At 41.9% G+C, this 24005-nt stretch overlaps 1 protein-coding gene across 1 annotated transcript in view; it reads left to right on the forward strand.

The window, feature by feature from the left end:
• SEL1L3 (SEL1L family member 3) overlaps positions 1-24005 on the forward strand; it is a 101778-nt gene that overhangs the window by 72461 nt on the left and 5312 nt on the right. Inside the window, exons 15-21 of the mRNA XM_089657798.1 lie at positions 286-459; positions 5311-5438; positions 9970-10053; positions 11573-11663; positions 13996-14080; positions 20081-20190; positions 21072-21199. Of these exons, the coding sequence (XP_089513924.1) occupies positions 286-459; positions 5311-5438; positions 9970-10053; positions 11573-11663; positions 13996-14080; positions 20081-20190; positions 21072-21199 (800 nt within the window). The remainder of the gene's footprint in view (positions 1-285; positions 460-5310; positions 5439-9969; positions 10054-11572; positions 11664-13995; positions 14081-20080; positions 20191-21071; positions 21200-24005) is intronic.

Raw genomic sequence — 24005 nt, forward strand, 5'->3', positions numbered from 1 at the left:
CTGGGACCACAGTCACCAAGAAAACAATTGGTAACACACTACGCCGACAAGGATTGAAATCCTGCATTATGAGTGACTGGCATTGATGATATTCTTTTGTACCTCTTTTACTAAGATGACAGCCTGAATATACAAATGTAGTAATTCAACAATGTTCAGTAAACAAAATAACATATACACTATTAGCCAAATTCCCATACATTCAGACTTGTTATGGAATTGTGGAATGTTATATTATGTATTGGACATGAATTGAATATCTTACCTGTCCGCCTTTGCCCACAGGGTCAAGTGGAGGCTCTGAATGGCTTGGGTTGGTATTACCATAATTTCAAGAAAGACCAGGTGAAGGCTGTGAAGTACTGGAGCAAAGCCTATGATAAGGGGAATGCTGATGCAGCATTTAATCTTGGAGTTATGCATCTGCACGGCATCTCTTCAGAATCTGAAGCCAATGAAGTAAGTAAGGCTCCATCTTTTTAACTATATATACTGAATATGTCGTAATAGGATTAAAGTAAAATAGAGGTACTGCGCTCTGGCTCCTTGAAGACTAGTTTACTACTTATAACAGGTATTTATATAGAGCCCACACTTAATGCAGAACTTTACATACTGTACATTCACATCAGGCTCCGCCCCCAAGGAGCTTACAATCGAAAGGCCCTAAGTCACATGAATACACATACTAGGGACAATTTAAACAGGCGTACACAGAGGAAGAACACACAAGAACAGGGAGAACATGCACACTCCATGCATGTAGTGTCCTGGTTAGGATTCAAACCAGTGTTGCAGGCAGGAGTGCCAATGGCTAAGCCACTTTGCTGCCAGCACAGGATTTCATGTGCCTAGAATGTTGTCATGAGTGAGATAGTGTACATGAAGATAAGGGACCTTCATCATTAAAGTGATATTAAAGGCAATTTAAAAAAAAAACAAAAACAAATACAACAAACGCGAGGCTACCTGTCTGCTGGAACTGCCATAGACATTACCTTTACTGGCAGCAGAAAAACACTAAACACTGAAAAAACACATGTAAGCACGGTACCACGTTTAGCAGCGTTTACTCGCATTTAGCGCTTGGACGTTTATTCATTTTGTTGGCCAGAGTACTTGCCATTGAAATGAATAAACACACAAGCGCTAAGCGTGGCTAGCTCTTAGGCGTGTTTGCACGTGTTTTTTGGCCAAAATGTTCCTCTCCTGAATGCGCTCAGGAGAGGGACATTTAACTGCCCTACATTCTGCTGCTGCTAAACTCACATAAAAGCCTGTGTGTGTGGACACAGTCTTTTATTAGGTTGAGTTCAGGGGCTTTGGCATTCACACACAGAGCCACGGCTTGGCCCCACCCCCTATCTCTCTCCTCATTGGCTCACTGGCTGTGATCGACAGCAGCGGAAGCCATTTGGGAGAGAGAGTCCCTGGGGAGCTGATGGGGCTCAGGTAAGTACACTGCTCAAACAAATAAAGAAACACTTTGAAAACACATCAGATCTCAATGGGGAAAAATATCATGCTGGATATCTATACTGATAGGGACTGGGCAATGTGTTAGGAACGTAAGGATGCCCCATCGTTTGATGGAAATGAAAATTATCAACCTACAGAGTACTTACTTCAAAGACACCCCGAAAATTAAAGTGAAAAAATAATGCAGCAGGCTAGTCCATTTTGCTGAAATTTCATTGCAGCCACTCAAAATGGTGCTCAGTAGTTTGTATGGCCCTCACGTGCCTGTATGCATGCATGACAATGTCGTAGCATGCTCCTGATGAGATGACGGATGGTGTCCTGGGGTATTTCCTTCCAGATCTGGACCAGGGCATCACTGAGCTCCTGGGCAGTCTGAGGTGCAACCTGGTGGCGTTGGATGAACCGAAACATGATATTCCAGAGGTGTTCTATTGGATATAGGTCAGGCGAGCATGGGGGCCTTTCAATGGTATCATTTCCTTCATCCTCCAGGAACTGCCCACGTACTCTCGCCACATGAGGCTGGGCATTGTTGCGCACCAGGAGGAACCCAGGACCCATTGCACCCGCGCAGGGTCTGACAATGGGTTCATGGCTTTTATTCCGATGCCTAATGGAAGTCAGGGTGCCATTGTCTAGCCTGTAGAGGTTTGTGCGTCCCTACATATATATGACTTCCCAGACCATCACTGACCTACCACCAAAATGGTCATGCTGAACAATGTCACAGGCAGCATAATGTTTTTCACAGCTTCTCCAGACCCATTCATGTCTGTCTTGTGCTCAGGGTGAACCTGCACTCATCTCTGAAAAGCACAGGGTGCCAGTGGCAGACCTGCCAATTCTGATGTTCAGTCATAAATTCCAGTCGAGCTCTATAGTGCTGGGCAGTGAGCACAGGGCCCACTAGAGGATGTCAGGCCCTCAGGCTACCCTCATGAAACTGTTTCTGATTGTTTGGTCAGAGACATTCACACCAGTGGCCTGCTGGAGGTCATTTTGTATGGCTCTAGCAGTGCTCTTCCTGTTCCTCCTTGCACAAAAAAGCAGATACTGGTCCTGCTGATGAGTTAAGGACCTTCTACGGCCCTGTCCAGTTCTCCTAGAGTAACTGCCTGTCTCCTGCAATCTCCTCCATGCTCTTGAGACTGTGCTGGGAGACACAGCAAACCTTCTGGTAATGGCACATATTGATGTGCCATCCTCGAGAAGAAGGACTGCCTGTGAAACCTCTGTAGGGTCCAGGTATCGCCTAATGTTACCAGTAGTGACACTGACCCAAGCCAGATGCAAATATAGTGAAAAACAGAAAAGATGAGTAAGGAAACAAATGTCAGTGGCCTCCACCTGTAAAACCATTCCTGTTTTGGGGGTCATCTCATTGTTGCCCATCTAGTGCACCTGATGTTAATTTCATTATCACCAAAGCAGCTGAAACTGGTTAACAACCCCCTCTGCTACTTAACTAACTAGATCAATATCCCAAGAGTTTAAAAACTAAACTAACAGTTTTACATAACGCAGCAACATCAATACATTTAGGACTCCCAACATTAGAGGTGATTTATTCTTTACAAAGCACACTGGTACTGACTAGTATTCCAACGTTTCTTTTCTCCATTAGTTTCTCTTTTTCACTAAGCTAATGTGACCCAAGTGCTGACAGAGATTGGCGGGGGAGGTACAAAAACAGATAATCATAGGTTTCCCTCACAGGGGTTTTCAGCATTCGTCTTCCAACCAAACAAATGATCCTTCAGAGAAACTACATGTGCAGTCTCCTGGCTTACACATGCATCACTATAGCTCAGGCTTTAGTCTTCAAGCCCTGGTCAGTCTGCTACAGACCGTGACCGTATACCATTCAGGACCTCTCTCAACAGCTTGGTCCACACTCTTGGCAGCCAATTGCTGCTCCATCTCCAATCTTTGCTCCTAGGCAGAGACCTCCTCTATCTGCCAGGGTGGAGCCCAGGACCATAGTCAGGTTATTACTTAAAGCCCTGCACAAACCTGTACAATTGGTGTGCTGGGGGTTCAGAAAACATGGACTCAGGATTGGAGATTTCATCCCTTCCAAATCACTTTGAAATCTCCAGACTCCAGGTCCCAAAACGGACTCTACGAACAAATGAGGAAACGGAAAAGCCAGTTTCCTCTGCATTAAACGAGTACCCTGGAGCTCCTCAACCTGTTTAGTTGAGAATTCTGGGTCATAACCTTGATTCACACTCTGGGAGTGCCCAGAACTGCCACAGTCATTATAATACAAAAGAAGGCTAAACCTGTTTGCATTATTCTTTCACGCATTCATGTTCTGTTCATAATTGTTTAAACAAATAAATGTTCATGACCACAAAAATTTGACTTCCGGATGTATGTTTTTATAGCCTCTGTGTATTACAATAGCTGCTTTTTCGCGACTGAGGACCGCATTCACTGTTGGAATTTCCCTAGTTTAGATAAGAGACTAGAAAAACAATTTCCACCTTACTCCTTTCATTTTTTTTTTGGCTTACTGATTGGTGATTTATCCCATTCAACTGATAGAAAATTGAACAAACATTTAGAAAACATTTGTTTTTTTAATCCCAAATCTAGCTGCGCGTGGCTACCATATGGGATGGAGGAAGAGAATAGGCTCTGACTCTGAAATGCGGTCTGTGACCCTTGTATTTGACCAATGATTGGTATTTGTGTGTACTGTGGCATAATCCAGCATTCAAGCCCAATGGGCATGGCATATACTCATGTTCCATTGTGGTCTTACCCCAGCCTGAGTTGTGCATAAGTCACTTTAGGCTCTAATCACACTTGTACAACTTGTTATGCGACTTTGGACATCACATAACAAGTCGCAGCCCATTCTTTTCAATGGCACCCATTTAAATTGGCACGACTTGAAGTCACAGCAATTTTGAAAAGGTGCCTGCACTACTCTGATGCAACTTTTTATGCGACTTTGGTCCAGAAAAAATGTAAAGTTGGATTAAAGTCGCACCAAAAGTTGCGCACTAAAGTCACACTAGAAATCATGCTACTTTGCTAATTTGAATGGAGCCTAAATGTCATCTAAAGCCCTGCTGGGGGCAGGTAATATATATAAAATGTGTGTTGATTTTTTTCTTTAGTGAAGTTATATCCAAAATTGCATTTATTTTTTTTGTTGTGTTTTTGCAAAAATTGTCAATCTTTTTCATCAATTTCTGTTTATCAGTGTTTGCACCTAAAACGTTTTCACAGGCTTGTGCTGTCTATACACTTAACAATACTCCTGTTCACTATAATGATTGTTTTAACAAAAGAATAGAATTTATTTATTTATTATTATTTACTTATTTCAGGTACTTATATAGCACCATCAGTTTACGCAGCGCTTTACATATATATTGTACATTCACATCAGTCCCTAACCCTCAATGGGCATACAATCTAAAGTCCCTAACTTAAATTCATACAGGATTTCACAATTCAGACGGTTCGATCATTAAAAAATTATTTTCTCCAAGTAAAGACATCACTTTATCTTTATACTTGCTGTGTTGAACAATCATTTTTGCAATATTATCTGAAATCATTGTATTCATGATCAATTATTCATCTTTGTTAATGAACAGAATTAGTTGCTAAATCTTACTGCTGTGCAGTCTGTCCGATTAATTTTACTTGGAATTAATAAACATTTAATAAAGGATTAACACCAATTGAATTATACATTTCTCAAAATTAGAAACCATGAATTTCAGTGAAGTGTATATATAATTTATTTTAACTTGTCCAATGTCATTTTTATGTAAACGTTACTAAAACTAATTTTCTTGCTCACAGACACGTGCTTTTGAATACATGTCTAAAGCTTCAGATGGTGGCCATATTGAAGCTTCCATTAACGTAGCACAATATTTAATCACGGGGAGTTTGAGAAATATACAGAGAAATCCAGAGACAGCCGTAATGTAAGTAAAACATATGGTACATAGTGTATCATAGCTGTGTTTGCTAACTCTGTTAACGTGGTTGTAAACCCTTATATATAAGGTGGTATCAAAACGTTTCCAGACTCGTTTTGTAACATGCCAACAGATGGCAGCACAAGGCTGCAAACAGTCTCGGGGAGCACCGACCTTCATAAGCCAGTGTGCCAAAAGATATTATCATCCTGTGTACATCGGGAGCTGCTCAACTGGTGCTATTCTGACCACGTGTGTTACCAAGTCTGCTATTTCATCATGGACAGCAAGTTAGAACAAAGAGCAAATGTAAAATTCTGCGTGATAGGTGACTCTACCTCTCTCACTTGCAGAAAGATCGTTCAATAAGACCATTGACATCTGGACACCAGTGAAACAAGAAAGGAGGTCACAGAGGGTAGAGACTACCACACGACCCCTCCTGCCCTTTACTGCAATGCCCCCTGGGCTACTGCACCTCCCTTGCCCCTGTCCTGTACTTAGTGGGATCTACTCAGGAGATCTGATCTGTTGGAGCTGTTGGGAGACAAGCTATCACTTGTAAACACAGAAGCTGGACTCCTGTGTTTTACAAGTGATAGTGGTGAGTAGGGAGCAGAGGGCCTGAGCCAGAGGTGGCAGAACTGAGTTCCACCAAATTCCAGCTGAAAAAAGATATATACAGTGCCTTGAAAAAGTATTTATACCCCTTGAAATTTTTGTCATGTTACAACCAAAAATGTAAATGTATTTTATTGGGATTTTATGTGATAGACCAACACAGAGTGGCACATAATTGTGAAGTGGAAGGAAAATGATAAATGGTTTTCAAAATTTTTTACAAATAAATATGTGAAAAGTGTGGCGTGCATTGGTATTCAGCCCCCCTGAGTCAATAATTTTGTTGAACCACCTGCTGCAATTATGGCTGGAAGTCTTTTTGGGGATGTCTCTACCAGTTTTGCACATCTAGAGATATTGATATTTTTGCCCAATCTTCTTCTTTGCAAAATACCTCAAACTCTGTCAGATTGGATGGAGAGCGTCTGTGAACAGCAATTGTCTTGCCACAGATTCTCAATTGGATTTAGGTCTGGAATTTGACTGGGCCATTCTAACACATGAATATGCTTTGATCTAAACCATTCTATTGTAGCTCTGGCTGTATGTTTAGGGTTGTTGTCCTGCTGGAAGATGAACCTCTGCCCCAGTCTCAAGTCTTTTGCAGACTCCAACAAGTTTTCTTCTAAGATTGCCCTGTATTTGGCTCCATCCATCTTCTCATTCACCTCTGATGAGCTTCCCTGTCACTGCTGAAGAAAAGCATCCCCACAACATGATGCTGCCACCACCATGTTTCACGGTGGGGATGGTGTGTTCAGGGTGATGTGCAGTATTAGTTTTCCACCACACATAGCGTTTTGCTTTTAGGCCAAAAAGTTAATTTTGGTCTCATCTGACCAGAGCACCTTTTTCCACATGTTTGCTGTGCTTCTCGCAAACTGCAAATGGTACTTCTTATGGCTTTTTTTTCAACAATGGCTTTCTTCTTGTCACTCTTCCATAAAGGCTGCTTCTCTGATGAATGCTCTCCTTGCCTGGCCTGTCAGTTTAGGTGGATGGCTATGTCTTGGTAGGTTTGCAGTTGTGCCATACTCTTTTCATTTTCGAATGATGGTTTGAACAGTGCTCCGTGAGATGTTCAAAGCTTGGGATATTTTTTTTATAACCTAACCCTGCTTTAAACGTCTCCACAACTCTATCCCTGACCTGTCTATTGTGTTCCTTGATCTTCAGGATGCTGTTTGTTCTCTAATGTTCTCTAACAAACCTCTGAGGGCTTCACAGAACAGCTGTATTTATACTGAGATTAAATTACACACAGATGGAATCTATTTACTAATTGGGTGACTTCTGAAGGCAATTGGTTCCACTAGATTTTAGTTAGGGGTATCAGAGTTAAAGGGGCTGAATACAAAATATATTCAAGCTATAGTTATATAATGGATATGGGCTGAAAGTGCACACTCTCATGTTTAATTTGAGGGTATGTACATCCAAATTGGAGGAAGGAGTTTAGGAATTACAGCTCTTAAGAGTAGCTATCCCCACTTTTTCAAGGGACCTAAAGTAATTGGACAATTTGGATATAATCATAAATAAAATGTAAATTTGTAATATTTTGTTGAGAATCTTTTGCTGGCAATGACTGCCTGAAGTGTGAAACCCATGGACATTACAAAAGACTGGGTTTCCTCCTGTCTGATGCTTTGCCAGGCTCTAACTGCAGCTGTCTTCATTTGTTCTTTGTTTGTGGGTCTTTCTGCCTTTAGTTTTGCCTTCAGCAAGTGAAATTCCTGCTCAATTGGGTTGAGATCAGGTGATTGACTTGACCATTGCAGAATATTCCACTTTTTTTCCTTCAAAAGCTCCTGGGCTGCTTTTGCAGTGTGTTTTGGATCATTGTCTATCTGTACTATGAAGCGCCATCCAATCAACTTTGCTGCATTTGGCTGAATCTGGGCTGACAGTATATTTCTAAACACTGCAGAATTCATCCGGCTGCTTCTGTCTTCTGGTACATCATCAATAAACATCAATGACCCAGTGCCACTGGAAGCCATGCATGCCCATGCCATCACACTGCCTCCACCATGTTTTACAGATGACGTTGTATGCTTTGGATCATGAGCTGTTCCAAGCCTTCTCCACACTTTTTTCTTCCCGTCATTCTGGTACAGATTAATCTTAGTTTCATCCATCCAAAGAATGCTTTTCCAGAATTGGTATGGCTTTTTTAGATGTTTTTTTGGAAAAGTCTAATCTGGTTTTTCTATTCTTCAGGCTTATGAATGGTTTGCACCTTGTGGTGAACCCTCTGTATTTGCTCTCGTGAAGTCTTCTCTTGATTGTAGACTTTGACAATGATATGCCCACCTCCTGGAGAGTGTCCTTCACTTGTCTGGTTGTTGTGAATGGGTTTTTCTTTACCATAGAGAGGATGCTGCGATCATCCACCGCTGTTGTCTTCCGTGGACGTCCATGCCTTTTATGTTGCTGAGCTCACTAGTGTGTTCTTCTTTCCTCAGAATGTACCAAACTGTTGATTTGTCCACTCCTAATGTTGCTGCTATCTCTCTGATGGATTTGTTTTGTTTTTGAAGCCTTACAATGGCCTGTTTCATTTGTATGGACAGCTCCTTTGAAAGCATGATGTAGGTTCACAGCAATAGATCCAAAATGCAAATATCACAATTAGAATCAACTCCAGACCTTTTACTTGCTTAATTGATGAAGAAATAATGGAGTAGCCCACACCTGGCCATGAAACAGCTTTTGATGCAATTGCCCAATTTCTTTTGGTCCCTTGAAAAAGGGGGGGTGGCTAATCTTAAGAGCTGTAACTCCTAAACCCTTCCTCCAATTTGGATGTACACACCCTCACATTAAACCTGAGAGTGTGCACTTTCAGCCCATATCCATTATATAACTACAGCTTGAATATGTCTTGGTACATACCTGAAAAAAACTAAAATAGTGCCTGTGTCCGAATATATATGGATTATGGACCTAACTGTGTGTGTGTGTGTATATATAAATATATAAAATGTGTGGACAGTTTTTGGGTCATTAGTTCTTTCACTGCACATTTGGTTTTCATTCTTAAGGGCAGCCAGGGGACATTTCTTGTCATGTGATATTAGGTGCTGGGTTATGTACTCTCCAGAGTTGAAGATTTTAGGTTCTTTCAGTAATTTGTACTTCTAAGCTGAACTCCAAGCAGACATAAAACCACCAAAAATACAGGTAAGTATTCATTAAACTCATGAATGCAACTAGAATAAATACATCCTTGCTATAAACACTAAGGGGCCTATGTATACAAAAAAAAAATCGCTGGGCAATTGTCAGTTATTCATAAAGGCACCATGATACCTTATCGTAATTTAGTTAAATGGTTTATTTCCTAGGTTTATGTCCTAGGATTGTCAGCGCCATGTAGTGGTAGCAATATGCTATTTTTTCTTTTTGAGGTATTTCAGGAAATATACTACATTATTGTCACTAGATGGAATTGATGATCCTAGGAAATAAACATACTAAGCAAATTACTGTGAAGATTCATTGTGCTTCTACAAATGAGTGACACACATTCACACACCAGATTGAAACATAGACCCTTAGGAGTGAGGATGCAGTGCATATGTTCTGAAAGGGAACATGCTGACAGGAGAAGAAAGCAAAGTGAACAGCATGATTCCTTAATAGTGCTGCTCCTTCACTGTCCAGGCTGGTTCTTGATCAACTTGTATTTTCTGTCAGGCGTGCCTTGATCATAGAATTGGATGAATACAGTTAAATAATTTGGCAGGTAAAACAGTTTTCTAGACATACTGTATATTGCAGCTGCATTATTAGCTTCTTGTCTAGAGTTCAACATTTAGGAAATAGGTGCTTGAAAATATAACAATACAGATCCTATATAGTCCTAATAACAGAAGCAGTAAACCTACCTTTGTTCATTCATATTTCACAGTTTGGCAAAGTTTGTGGCTGAACAAAATGGGAACGTTGGACTTGTTATCAGAAAAGCTGTAAATGCTTATTTGGATGGGTCACTGTAAGTAATTGCTTTTCAAACATATTGAAGTATATGATTACTTTTAATATACAATGTTGTAAAAATTACTTTTTTAATATTTTATTGTAATAAAAGAAAATATTTTCTGCACAAAAGCAGTATATTTTCTTGTTTCCCTCCATCTCATTTTGCTGAATGTCTTTAGCAATCTTTATACATATGATTGGTATTTTGCAAGCTATGAACAGAATTAGTTAGGCATGTGCGACTCATTACAGTACAAATCGAAATTCTGACTTTTTTTTTTTTCAGAAATTCGAATGTATGCAAATTTCCGAATCATAATAGTAATGAATTTCAACGAATCCAAAATAAATTATAGTGAAAACAACAAATTAATTTGTATTCATTTGTTCAATTTGTTTGTGACTCCAGAGGGTTTTGTAAGTTCAAAAAACATCAAAGTCGCATGAAAGTTGCAATTCAAAGACGCACATCTTTGGGATCGCTGTAGTGTGAACCGAGCTTTAATGTTGGAAGAATCTGAAATTACATAACAAATGAATCTTTCAAATAACAAATGAATCTTTCAAAATAACATCTGAAAATATGAATCGATTCAGAACAGTGAATATACAAAACAAATCTGAATATACAAAACAAATTTTGAAGATGAAACATTCTAACAATGAATATAACGAAATGAAAAGATTGACTTAACAAATCGATTCCATACGAAACAAAACAAATGTTTTTGTTGTGTACATCTCTGAAATCAATTGTTTAAAAATTTGTATAATAAGCGATCAAAGTGGAAAAAAAATCTTAAAGAAACTGATGACCCGATGCCCTGAATTGTGGGGTACGATCCTTAACTCCTTGGCGCCGAGTGTACACAAATATGCGGCCTCTTGACGACAGGGCGTTGGTGCTGAGGGGGCGCATATTTGCATACCCAATGTAAGCAAGACATGCTGAGAGCGCGCGCCCTGCACGTTTACAGGCACCTCACGGAAAGGTTCCGATCGCTACTTGCAATTGGGAGCTTTACGATCATGTGACTGCTATGACTGCCAATCACGGTGGTCACATGACCCTAAACCCTGCCCCGCCTCCCGATGTCACAAACCCCTTAAAGGGCTGGGAGGTGTCAGCCCCAAAGGGTTAAAAAGGCTTTGTCATTGGGCTGAAGGAGGGCACAGTATAGTGAGTAAGAAGCAGAGGTACCTGCACATGCCTGCAGCAACGCAACAGCCTTTCCTAACACTTGACTGCCCCTTCCTGTCTCCTTTGCATTTCTGTTGGCCAGTGAGGATGCCCATCATGCCCATGAAGGCCAGTAGAAGTGTGAATGGGGGAAGGAGGGGGTTAAAGCTTAGCAGCAAGTTCGAACTCTTCCTCTTGGTGCCTGCAGCTTCCATATACAAAATGTCTTAGAATAAAACATCTGTGTTGTCCATAGGAATCATAGAAATAATTGTCCACAAAACTTACTGTAGTGTTTTGCAGTCTGACATTTCCCCACCAAATTATTGATATTTTTTGTCATTTTCGGCAGAAATGAGGCTTTTTTGCATTTCGTTTTGGCAGCAGAAGCGGGTATTGAATCATCTCAGACAAATGCGGCATATCTCTGCGAGGAACTTCCCGTATGTATCTCCGGATTATTCTTTTCTAATACAAGAATAGATGAATAACGTGTGTGACAACGCTGTGCCCTGCCATGGCCTGAAAAGGGTTTTGTATCACCCAGGTCTCTCATCCAGGCAGGTTGAGAGGCTCCAGCATGTCTCGTACAGACAAAACACCAATTGGGAAGGTGTGTGCAGGGCTTCTATTGGAGACAGGACTTTGGATCAGGGCTCCACCCTAGCATACAGAGGAGTTCAGGATGGCCGCACCTAGGAGTCAGGTGGAGGCCAGTGCAGTAGGCATATGCACATAACCTGTGTGAGAAGTGTTAGAAATTCCTTATAGATCCCTACAGAACTGACAGTGCACAATCCACATGTGCTTTTCTGCTTTACAGGAAACTTTATTTCAGAGAAAAGACATAGCACGGGTGTCAAACTGGTGGCCCTCCAGCTGTCGCCAAACTACAAGTCCCATGAGGCATTGCAAGATTGACAGTTACAAGCATGACTTCCAAAGGCAGAGGGGACTTGTAGTTTTGCAACAGCTGGAGGGCCGCCAGTTTGACACCCCAGACATAGAGTATACAGTACCATAGATGCAGATACAAACTTATAAACACTGCCATCTACTGGATACTGATGTAGTTGTTACACAAATATATATGAACACTCTATTCCAACAAGTAGATTGTCTGGAGGATACAGACTAGAGCCCTGTACACATGATGAGAATATTAGACATATGATCGTTCGTTTTTTTGTTTTTTTTTGCATGTTAGTCTTATATCAAAAGTGAAGAGGTTACTAAAGTAACGAAAATTCTTGTACGACAGAACGAAAATTTTGAAGTGATGTAATGTATTTGTATTGTATTCGGCACCTCTCAATTTAACCCCCACAGACTCAGATGGAGTCTCCCATCCTTCCTTGTAGATTACCTCCATACACTAGTAAAATTTTGTTTGATATTTTTGTTGTAAGGACATTTGTTCAGCTTTCTAATCATTATTGGGGTCACATTGATGTACATTTTTGACTGCAGTGATAAGAAAATTTGAAGGAACAGGATGTGAAATTATTCTCGAATGTACAAAATTCTAACAGTGTATGTGGATTTTGTTTGCTTTTAATATTTTGGAACCAATGGTCTTTACCAAACAAAATCTTGAACTACTTTTGAACAGGGCTGGATCTAGCCTGTCTGATCTGGGGGTGCAGTAAAAAGAGTCAGAGGGCACAATGTAAACACTGTGTGAGAACTACTGACAGTCTGTTACAGTGTCACAGCACTATTAAACAGAACCTGTGCCCACTTATGTCAGATGTCCTTATAAGAGTCCCCCTATACATCATAACTACTCATCGGAGTGCCCCCTTACATCGGGTGTCCCCATCAGAGTGCCCCCTTACATCGGGTATCCCCATCAGAGTGCCCCCTTACATCGGGTGTCCCCATCAGAGTGCCCCCTTACATCGGGTGTCCCCATCAGAGTGCCCCCTTACATCGGGTGTCCCCATCAGAGTGCCCCCTTACATTGGGTGTCCCCATCAGAGTGCCCCCTTACATCGGGTGTCCCCATCAGAGTGCCCCCTTACATCGGGTGTCCCCATCAGAGTGCCCCCTTACATCGGGTGTCCCCATCAGAGTGCCCCCTTACATCAGGTGTCCCCATCAGAGTGCCCCCTTACATCGGGTGTCCCCATCAGAGTGCCCGCCTACATCAGGTGTTCCCATGAGAGTGCCCCCTTTCATGGATTGTCCTCATCAGAGTGCCCCTTTACATCAACTGTCTGCATCAGACTGGCTTATGGACCAGTGAATACACTCTTGGAGACCATGGGGGGGGGGCACAATTAAAATCTGTGGGGGGCACAGCCCATCCCAACACCCAACTATATCCGGCCCTGCTTTTGAAAGACATTTAAATGTGTGGAGAATTTTCATATGAATTTTAATTTGACATTCTACTAGTGTCTACCTAGTTTACAGTGGAGCTAAATCGATTTAACAGTTTCAAAAAAGAGTTACATTCCTGGCATGTGCCGGAAATGCCAGCTGTCACATTTGCTGGTGCTTTCAACCAAACCATCAAATAGATGTTGTCATAATTGATCACAAGTGCAGCACTATGGCAGTTGCAGATCAAACAGCTTCTTTGGCTGAAAAGCATGGAAGGGTTTAGTTCTGCTTTAACATAGATGTAGCAAAACGTTTGCCTCTTCACCAAACCAAAGAATAACAGATTCCTATACAGTACATAGGAGATTGCCTATTGCTAAAGCACCCATACCCTATTCAGAGTTTTCAGTTTTCCTGCATAAATAATAAATATGTTTATTTTTTTAGGAACTGTCTGCAATCCCACTAAGAGATTCCTGTGTATGGAGGTATTACAACTTGTCAGCACGCCAGCCCACTCCCTCAACATATGGTGGGTATTCATTATTCTTGATGGTACCGAATATAGATTACTTGATGAAGCAGTCTTAATAGTTTTTTTTAATTTTTTATGTCTTTGTACTTAAAATGAACCTTTCACCTAAGTGGCAAGGTTTGCTTATTAAAGATACCCCCTCCTCTCTGTAAAATGCTAAATAAATGTTCCTGTGGAAGGACAAACTGGTATAAAATATACCGTACTCATTTTTCTTAGACTTCCGTAGTGCAGGGGTGATGTCCTCCTGCTGCTAGATCCCAGAGAATGCTGAATAATCCGAATCAGGGGCGGACTGACAACTCATGGGGCCCCCAGGCAATAGGGGATCGTGGGGCCCCTGTGTCCTTGCCCAAACTCAAAATAGCCTATGAAAAAGTACCGGGGCATCTCATGGGGCCCCCTACTGACCCCGGGCCCTCGGGCAGTGCCCGAGTTTCCAAATGGTCAGTCCGCCCCTGATCCGAATCTCATATGAAAACACTGCAGCACAGTGCAGGGTCATCTTGTCACGATATTTAGGCCATCAGTCTTTAGCGGAGTAGCCCCTTCCATCAATGTTCAGCGGAGTGGCCCCTTCCATCAGTGTTCAGCAGAGTGGCCCCTTCCATCAGTGCTCAGCGGATATGGCCCCTTCCATCAGTGTTCAGCGGAGTGGCCCCTTCCATCAGTGTTCAGCGGAGTGGCCCCTTCCATCAATGTTCAGCGGATTGGCCCCTTCCATCGGTGTTCAGCGGAGTGGCCCCTTCCATCAGTGTTCAGCGGAGTGGCCCCTTCCATCAGTGTTCAGCGGCGTGGCCCCTTCCATCAGTGTTCAGCGGCGTGGCCCCTTCCATCAGTGTTCAGCGGCGTGGCCCCTTCCATCACTGTTCAGCGGTGTGGCCCCTTCCATCAGACTTCAGTTGCTAACTGGACATGAAATGAATTGGTAAAGCTCCTGGAAGAACAAGGAAGGCGAAGGAGACAGATGGGGGAGAGAAGGACAGAAAATGGGGAGAGTCCAGACCTAGTACAGTGCTCATTCACCCCAAGCTGGTCACTGCAGATGCAGATAGCAGCAGACAAACAGCCAGATTATTCTTAAAATTTTCCACCCTCACCCCCTTCCTCAGGCACCGCACTGGTCGGGGATTGGAGTGGGCAAACACAGAGTAGAGGGGGGGGGGGTGGAGGTTGAGCAAATCAATACCTCTCTTCTCTCCCATCTATGCTGGGAGGGAGGGGGGAGTGTGCTGGCTGCACTCCTTGGGAGCGTTACAGACACTCAGCCTGCACAGGCGCAGCCAGCCCGCCCCTATATTCACCAACAGCTTTTTCTTATGGACGGCTGGCAACCCTGCCTAGGAACAACCTCCATGGGGGTAGTTGTTGCCTAGGAGGGGGTCACAACTGAAATGTGGGGGGGGTAGCCCACCCCAGCACCCCCCTAGATCCGGCCATGCACATATATTGATTCAATTAAATAAGTATAGCCAAAGCTATTGTTAGCTATACTTCTCCTGTAGGTCACAGTTCTTCTGCACTCCTGTGACCCATTTTTAGTTGTCGGCAGGCTAAAGCTGGACCAGCACCTGACAGCCTTTCAGCTGCACCGCTGGGAAACTGACCCCACTGCTTCCTCCTCTCTAGCCCAGAGCTCCAGTGGAGGGAGGGGCAGAGTGCCAGTGATAGTCTTGACTCTCTGCTCAGAGTGCAGGGGAGAACTGAGTGATCAGCGATGTTTGATCGCTCAGTTCTCAGTGCAGAGTCGGCAGGGAAAAATGCAGCATCGATCCACCTAGGGGAGTATAAGTGTTTATACTTCTCTTTCAGCCATCCTGTTATCGAAACAACTATTTTTGAAACATCTATTTTCTATCTCAGTAACACTGAAAGTGTCACTGAGCTAGAATCATGCACTTTCGGTTTTCAAAATGCACTTTACTGAGCATGTGATAATGACATATACTGTACTTTAAAGTGGTTGTAAATCTTGGACATGAAATATGAACAACGCATATCACTCTATAGCATGTACCTGTCTCAATTAAGAGTACTAAGCGTCATTTCTGTCTGCTGCTTTGTTCCTCTGCTATCAGTATGAATCACTTCTGACACATTTTCCTGACACCAAGAGAAAACTGGAGACAAGAGAGGGACTTCCAGAATATTGACAGCCTTAGCACTGTTCCTGTGCAATGTGTGGAGTGGGGTGTGTCCCTTCCCTCCAATCAGCTCTCAGAGCTCTCCTCACTGAAGTAATGGGCAGCACAGGGGCCAAATGGTTAGCACCTCCGCCTAGCAGTACTAGGATTGTTGCTTCAAATCCCAACCACAGCACCACCTGCCTGGAGTTTGCATGTACTCCTGTGCCTGCGTGGGTTTCCTTCAGGTACACCGGTTTCTTCCAACACTCCAAAGACATGCTGGTAGGTTAATTTGCTCCTGTCTAAATTGGCCCTTATATGTGTATGTATGAATGTGAGTTACGGACTTTGTATGCCCCTTGAGGGTTGGGGACTGATGTGAATGTACAATATATATGTAAATTGATGGCGCTATATAAGTACCTGAAATAAATAAACTTCAGCTCTCCACCCCCTGATTTTCAGAGCTGACAGATCTTGTGTAAATTTTTCACTTTGAATGGATGTAGGGGGAACACGGCTGTAGATAGGCAGACTCAACTTGTGTGGGAGAATTCTTTTCATCTCTGTGTATCACCTGAGGCCAGTCACTTGACTGGGTATATGTAAGGGTTTATGCCCACTTTAAGGTATGTTTTCATGTTAAAGGATAAGTCCACCTTTGGGAACATGTTACATGTTCCACCTGTTTTTAAGGTAGAACATGTAATATTTTCCTGATCCTACAACCTCTGCCCACTGCCCCCCCCTTCCTATGACAGAAGTATGGGGAGAAGTTCCACGTACCAGCTGTTACTTTTCTAAAACTGCGCGGCCATGCGGGGCCCCACCTACACGATCGCATATTCATTCACAGTCCCCTGTGAATGAATGGACTACAGGTCCTGACAACCTTAGCAGCTGTCGGCTTGTAGTCCTCAATGAACTGCCACGGCACTGTGAGCGCTGTGGTAGTTCATTGATTCTTCCTGTCAGCAAGTATCGATTTACCTGTATGGGATGTATGACTAGCAGATATACTGACAGTGTGCAGGAGACCTACATGGCACCAGTGATCTGCTGACCGCTGGTAAATACTTTATAGGCTCCTAACACGAAAAATTATAAATGCACATTTTTTTTTTACCTGAAAAAAAATGTGCATTTATTATTTTTTGTGGAATGGTGAACTTATCCTTTTTAAGCTGTTCAACGATATTTTTTTTTCATCCACAAGGTGGAGCTATGTGCTTTTGTCTTTGTTTTGAATGTGATCATTAGATACATCATTCCTGATCCAAGAAACTAAAGGACATTGATAGCATCCAATAGAATTATTATAAGAAATTGTACGACTTTATGACAAAATCATCATTGTCTGTCTGTCTGGTAATCCTTTATCCCAAAGGACAATTTTTCCCCAGATAATCCGCAGAATACAAAAGGGATATGTTTTGTAACCCTGAACGCAATGTACAGTTGTGTTCAAAATAATAGCAGTGTGTTGAAAAAATTGAATAAAGCTCAAAATCCTTCTAATAGCTTTTATTTCCATACACACAAATGCATTGGGAACACTACACATTCTATTCCAAATCAAAACATGAAGAAAATATATCAAATTTGTGTTGTTCCTCTAAAAAAAATTGAAGAAAAGTGAATATTAGACTGTTCAAAAAAATAGCAGTGTTTGTATTCTTCCTGACAAACTCAAACATTCACTATATAAACTGAAAAATGTTTGAAGATTTTGCTTTCCTTTGAATCACTTAATTAATATTTAGTTGTATAAGCACTGTTTCTGAGAACTGCTGTACATCTGTGTTGCATGGAGTCAACCAACTTCTGGCACCTGTGAACAGGTATTCCAGCCCAGGATGATTGGACTACATTCCACAGTTCTTCTTTATTTCTTGGTTTGGCCTCAGAAACTGCATTTTTGATGTCACCCCTCAATTTTCTATTGGATTAAGATCCGGGGATTGGGCTGGCCACTCCATAACGTCAATCTTGTTGGTCTGGAACCAAGATGTTGCACGTTTACTGGTGTGTTTGGGGTCGTTGTCTTGTTGGAACACCCATTTCAAGGGCATTTCCTCTTCAGCATAAGGCAGCATGACCTCTTCAAGTATTCTGATGTATTCAAACTGATCCATGATCCCTGGTATGCGATAAATAGGCCCAACACCGTAGTATGAGAAATATCCCCATATCATGATGCTTGTGCAACCATGCTTCACTGTCTTCACAGTGTACTGTGGCTTGAATTCAGTGTTTGGGGTCGTCTGACAAACTGTCTCCGGCCACTAGACCCAAAAAGAACAATCTTACTTTCATCAGTCCACAAAATGTTGCGCCATTTCTCTTTAGGCCAGTCAATGTGCTCTTTGGCAAATTGTAACCTCTTCAGCACGTCTTTTTTTCAACAGCGGGACTTTGCGGGGGCTTCTTGCAGATAGCTTGGCTTCACATAGGCGTCTTCTAATTGTAACAGTACTCACAGGTAACTTTAGACCTTCTTTCATCTTCCTGGAGCTGATTGTTGGCTGAGTCCTTGTCATTTTGGCTATTCTTCTATCCATTCGAATGGTAGTTTTTCGCTTTCTTCCACATCTTTCAGGTTTTGGTTGCCATTTTAAAGCATTTGCGATCATTTTAGCTGTGCAGCCTATCATTTTCTGCACTTCTTTATATGTTTTCCCCTCTCCAATCAACTTTTTAATCAAGGTACGCTGTTCTTCTGAACAATGTCTGGAACGACCCATTTTCCTCAGAATTTCAGAGAGAAATGCACTGTAACCAGCATGTACAACATTTGCTGCCTTCCTTCCTTAAATAAGGGCAATAATTGCCACCTGTTTTTCAAAGAATGAATGACCTCACTAATAGAACTCCACACTGCTATTATTTTGAACATGCCCCTTTCAATTAGTGACTCAATTACACAGAATCAGCAGCATGCATGTCATGACTGTTGGGTCTATTGGATTTCTATTACTCTACTACACCTGCTAGTAAATTATTTGCCATGTATAAATAACAGTGATTGATCAGGTTAGTGATGTCTGACTGCTATTATTTTGAACACAACTGTACATTTACACATCTTAAATTTAGGACTGACAAAGTAAAACTAGCTCAGCATTAAGGTAAAAAAACCTCTACATGCAGCTGCATAAACCATTGCACAGAGTAGGTAAGTATGACATGTTTGTTTGTTTTAAATGTATTGGTTTACAATCACTTTAATCTGTTTAAATGTGATGACTTTTTGAATATGGATGTTACTATACACAAAGATGTACTGAAAGCATAGTAATAATTAAAGCGGAGTTCCACTCACCTATCAAAAAATAAAAGTCAGCAGCTACAAAAACTGTAGCTGTTGACTTTTAAAAAACAGCCACTTACCTGTCCCTCGGTCCTGTGGTGTGTCCCCCGCAGCAGCTCGTTTCACTGGCTGCCCTGGATTCCAGGAGGCCATCATCTTCAGTGTGGGCACTCGGCTGTGACTGCTTGTGGCTTCACAGCCAGGTACCCACTGCACATGCGCAAGTAGTGCTGCGCTTCATGAATGGTCCTGTAGTCTTCTGGAACCTGTCACTTGTCCCAAAAGACTACAGGGAGGGAGGGAGGACACCTTCCGTTTCTGATCACCGTAGCGATCCGACTGGAAGTGGGAGCGGGTACCTGTCAAATTCGGGTACCCGCTCCCCCCTCCGCCCCCCAAAGGTGCCAATCCTTAATGGAGAGCAGGGGAGCAGTCCTTAAAGCGGAACTTCCCCTTTTGAGTGGAGCTCCGCTTTAACATATTTGTCTTCTGAGTGTTTGGTGCATGTTCTGTTTGAGTAATAGTCACCTGACCATGAATGTGACTCCTTTGTTTACACAGCTTTATTGAAGATGGGTGACATGTATTATTATGGAGGGGAACACCACCATAGACATCTGGAAGAGTCAGTGAAGATGTACACACAGGCGGCAGCACTTGGAGATGCTCAGGTATCAAATCCAGCCTTCTTTACATCTTTCAGATTTTCATTGAAAGCATTCTTACCATAAGGCATGGTGAGGCTGTTGACTGATCTTACTAATGAGGACTGACCTGATGTTATCATTTTCCTTTCTGGCCTCTTGCGTTTCCTTATTCCACTCCCCATGAGTTTGATGGGGAAAATCCAGAATTAAAGTGTTACTAAACCCAAGACCCTGCATTCACTCTATCTGGTCTCCCACAGTACACAGAACATGGAAATACAATCATTTTAGTACATATAAACTTCTAAATACCTCTTCTCATCAGCAGTTAGAGCAGTCTTGTGACTTCAGCAGAGCACTGGTTAAAGCTCGCAGGAGGAGTTTTCTTTCTGCTCTAAGAGGATGCAAAACCCCTGACCTCTGTCTGGACAGTGCTGATTGGCTTTGTGCTGATCACATGCACTCTCCCAAGTAAAAAAAAACCTCTAGCAATACGCACTAAACTGAGCATGTGCATGTGGCTCCGGGTTCAGTCTGTCTTATCAGGAGATAAGACATGGACATTTGAACAAGAGGAGGGGCAGAGAAAACAGAATCAAACGCCTTTTTACACAATGTAGAGGATTAACTCCTTAGGTTCCACAGTGAGTATAACAAGCATACTTTACTGCATATACAGACTGATTTTATTGTTGTGGGTTTAGTACATGTCATGGGTTGGCAGCACCATTTTGTTGTGGGATTAGTGGGTGGCATTAGAATCACTACCTCCAGTGGCATGAGTAGTGTAATGTCCCCGTGTCTTTGTATTTTTAAGGAAATGCCAGGTGACGCTTTTTCTTATCAACAGTAGTATTATTTTTCTGATGTTTGTCTTACTAAATTATTTGTGTGTTTTTTTTCAGGGCTTTTTCAACTTAGCTCAACTAATTCAAGAAGGCGTCCATATTCCTGAATACATATTAAGACCTTTGAAATTGGACAGATCTGTGCTTGGGGATAACCACACCGTTGTGATAGAGCTCTACGAAAGGTTCAGTTTTCTGCTGATTATAATTTCTGAGATTCATGAATATTATGATTGCAGTGAAATATATCCCAAGTCAGTGTAATGTGTAAATAACACCAGTATATTATTACATAAAAGACAGTAGCTCTATACTTGGAGTGGGCGAGTTCTGGCCAAAGGTGGACTAGGCAGCAGTAAGATCTAGGGCTGGTGAGATGGGAAGTGAACAATGATGTCCCCATATGATATCTGCATGAGCATGAGGAGCTCCAATCAAATCAAGAGTATTGCTTGTTGTAAATGGTATTGTTTTAGTTTGGCTGGACAGGTACAATCTATGGAACCTTTCTGATCTAACACTGCTTTCATTGCAGGCCACCTTGTTAGTACAGGTACCTTCTGTATTACTGTGTGTGCTGGAAGTGCTTTTTGTCATAGTCCATTTTATAATTGTAGCCTGCATAGATTTAATACAGGCAGAAGCAGCACCAATACATATATGTACTGTGAAGGGCTAATAGATAAAAGCTGGGTATTACAGCTGTACACAAGCAAGAGAGATCTATACTGCAATTATTAGTAATAATAAATGGGGTGGTAATATAGTCACAGGATCACAACTACTAGCTGGCATGTGTTTCTCCTTAGTCCCAAAAGCCCAGAAATGGTAGAAAATGAGATGTAGCATTAATACTCAGTCCAATTAAATGACATCCAAGACAATGCATGGTATCTTCCAACACGCTTCGCCAGATTGCTTTAGGGATGCTGAATTCAGTGCTCTTTAAAGTGAACCTGACCTTGCCTTAAAGTGGTTGTGAACCTCAGGTATGAAATATGAACAAAGCATATTTCACTATAGTATGTACTTGTCTCAATTTAGAGCATAAGGTGTCAGTTCTGTCTGCTGCTTCGTTCCTCTGCTATCTGCATGAATCACTTCTGACAGGTTTTCCTGACACCAAGAGAAAAAAGGTGCCAGGGGAGGGACTTCCAGCAGGAGTGACAGCCTCAGCTCTGTTCCTGTGTGCTGTGTGAAGGAATCCTCCAATCAGCTGTCAGAGTTCTCCTCACTGAGCTCTGAAGAGTGTAATTGCAGCTGTCCGCCCTCAGTTTTCTAAACTTTATACATTTTAAACGGATGTAGAGTAGAGAATACTTCAGATAAACAGGTACAACCTATGTAGGAGGATTTGTCTCATCACTGTGTATCACCTGAAGCCAGTCAATTCACTGGGTAATTGTAAGGGTGTACAACCACTTTAAATTAAAAAGGTAACAACAGTGAGGAAACGCGGACACCTTTTTCTTGCCAAATTGGTCCTTATAGATCATCCTTGGATTCTAAGCCCAGGGTGTACTTGGATTGTAGTTGACTTTAGGCCATGCTTGTCCTGGCACAAGCCCAGCTCCCTTGTCATTTATATATCATGTCAAATGGCACATTTCAGTGGGCAGTAAAGACTCAAGGATCTGACAGGGGTGGGACTAAAGCTGGCACTACACAATTTGAACTTAGGCTGATTCCTGCTGAATTGTCCATAATTCAAGCCATGGATTTCCCTGTCAGCACCAGCCACCTTGTAAAACGTTGTATAAACAAATCCACTGGGTGGAAAGCCATCTGCCGAACAGCGACTGCATTCTATCAGGTGTTGTCACTATTCGGGTATTCAAGCATAGAGAAATCAATGTAATGAGGATAAAACTCTGAGGCACCATGTATTTGTGTACCATTCATTTGATCCTGCAGTTGCTTTCTACATATTCTTCAAGTGATAGCTTGTCCAAAATTGGCCTGCTTGTATGTAAAACCTCTCTCCTTCCATGGTTAGCATTAAACAATATGAGTATTTAGTGCCTCTAGTATCTTTGCACAGTATAAAGTCAGCGTTGAAAACAAACAAGTATAAATCATACTGATAATACACATACATAAAAATGGCAAGAACAATTCCAAATTGCAATGCATAATAAAAGCATTTACAGCACAAAGAGGATACAAAAGTGAATACATCAAGTATCGGAGTGCTGAAATTTATCTGATTTACCCACTGACTTCAACAGAGACATTGACATATGTAAGTCAAAAAAGTCAGTAAAAAGTCACAACATTTCATTTGCACATTTAATCATGATCAGTGAATTATTTAAAGTGGAACTCTAGGAATTACAGTGCTTTAAAAAATCTGCTGGCTTAAAGGGTAGAAGTCCAACTAGATGTATAGTATACTACCTTGTGGATATATTTATTTTATTTACTATCTACATTTTTACTGAGTGCATAGTTAGCTTCTTGACACTGGAACTTCATGATCTCTGATATAGCAGCTGTAGATTCATTTGCAGCATCTCTTCCTGCCCTTCCTCTCCTCCTGCCTAGGCAAGGTTTTTTAATATCTGAACCCACTCATAAAATACAAAGCATTCTGTGAATGGACAGCAGAGGGGTGGTTCGGACAGAGCAGCTGCTACGTAGCAGAGTGCATCTCTGTTATCTGAGTGCCAGGAGTATAGCAATATTGTACTCCATGTGCTCCGTAAAAATGTAAAATGGTAAATAAGAGATGAGGCCATGAGGTTGTATACATTGATTACACTTAACCCCTTACAGGCCAATATATTTTTAAAAGTGCTGCAATTCTTAGAGTTCCATTTTAACAAGATGGCAAGTATACCAGTCAACAACTAACATTTTCAGAAGGAAACATCAGCAGTGGTGGCCTTCCTTCTCTCATGACAGGTTTCCTTTAAGCTGGACAGGACAAGAGTAAGCTAGTTGTAGATGTAAATGATTGGGTCCTGTGAAATGTTACCTGGATCTAGAGGT

The sequence above is a fragment of the Staurois parvus genome, unplaced genomic scaffold (genome assembly GCF_062004578.1).
Source record: "Staurois parvus isolate SC_StPar_1 unplaced genomic scaffold, SC_StPar_1.0 ptg001028l, whole genome shotgun sequence".
NCBI lineage: Eukaryota > Metazoa > Chordata > Amphibia > Anura > Ranidae > Staurois > Staurois parvus.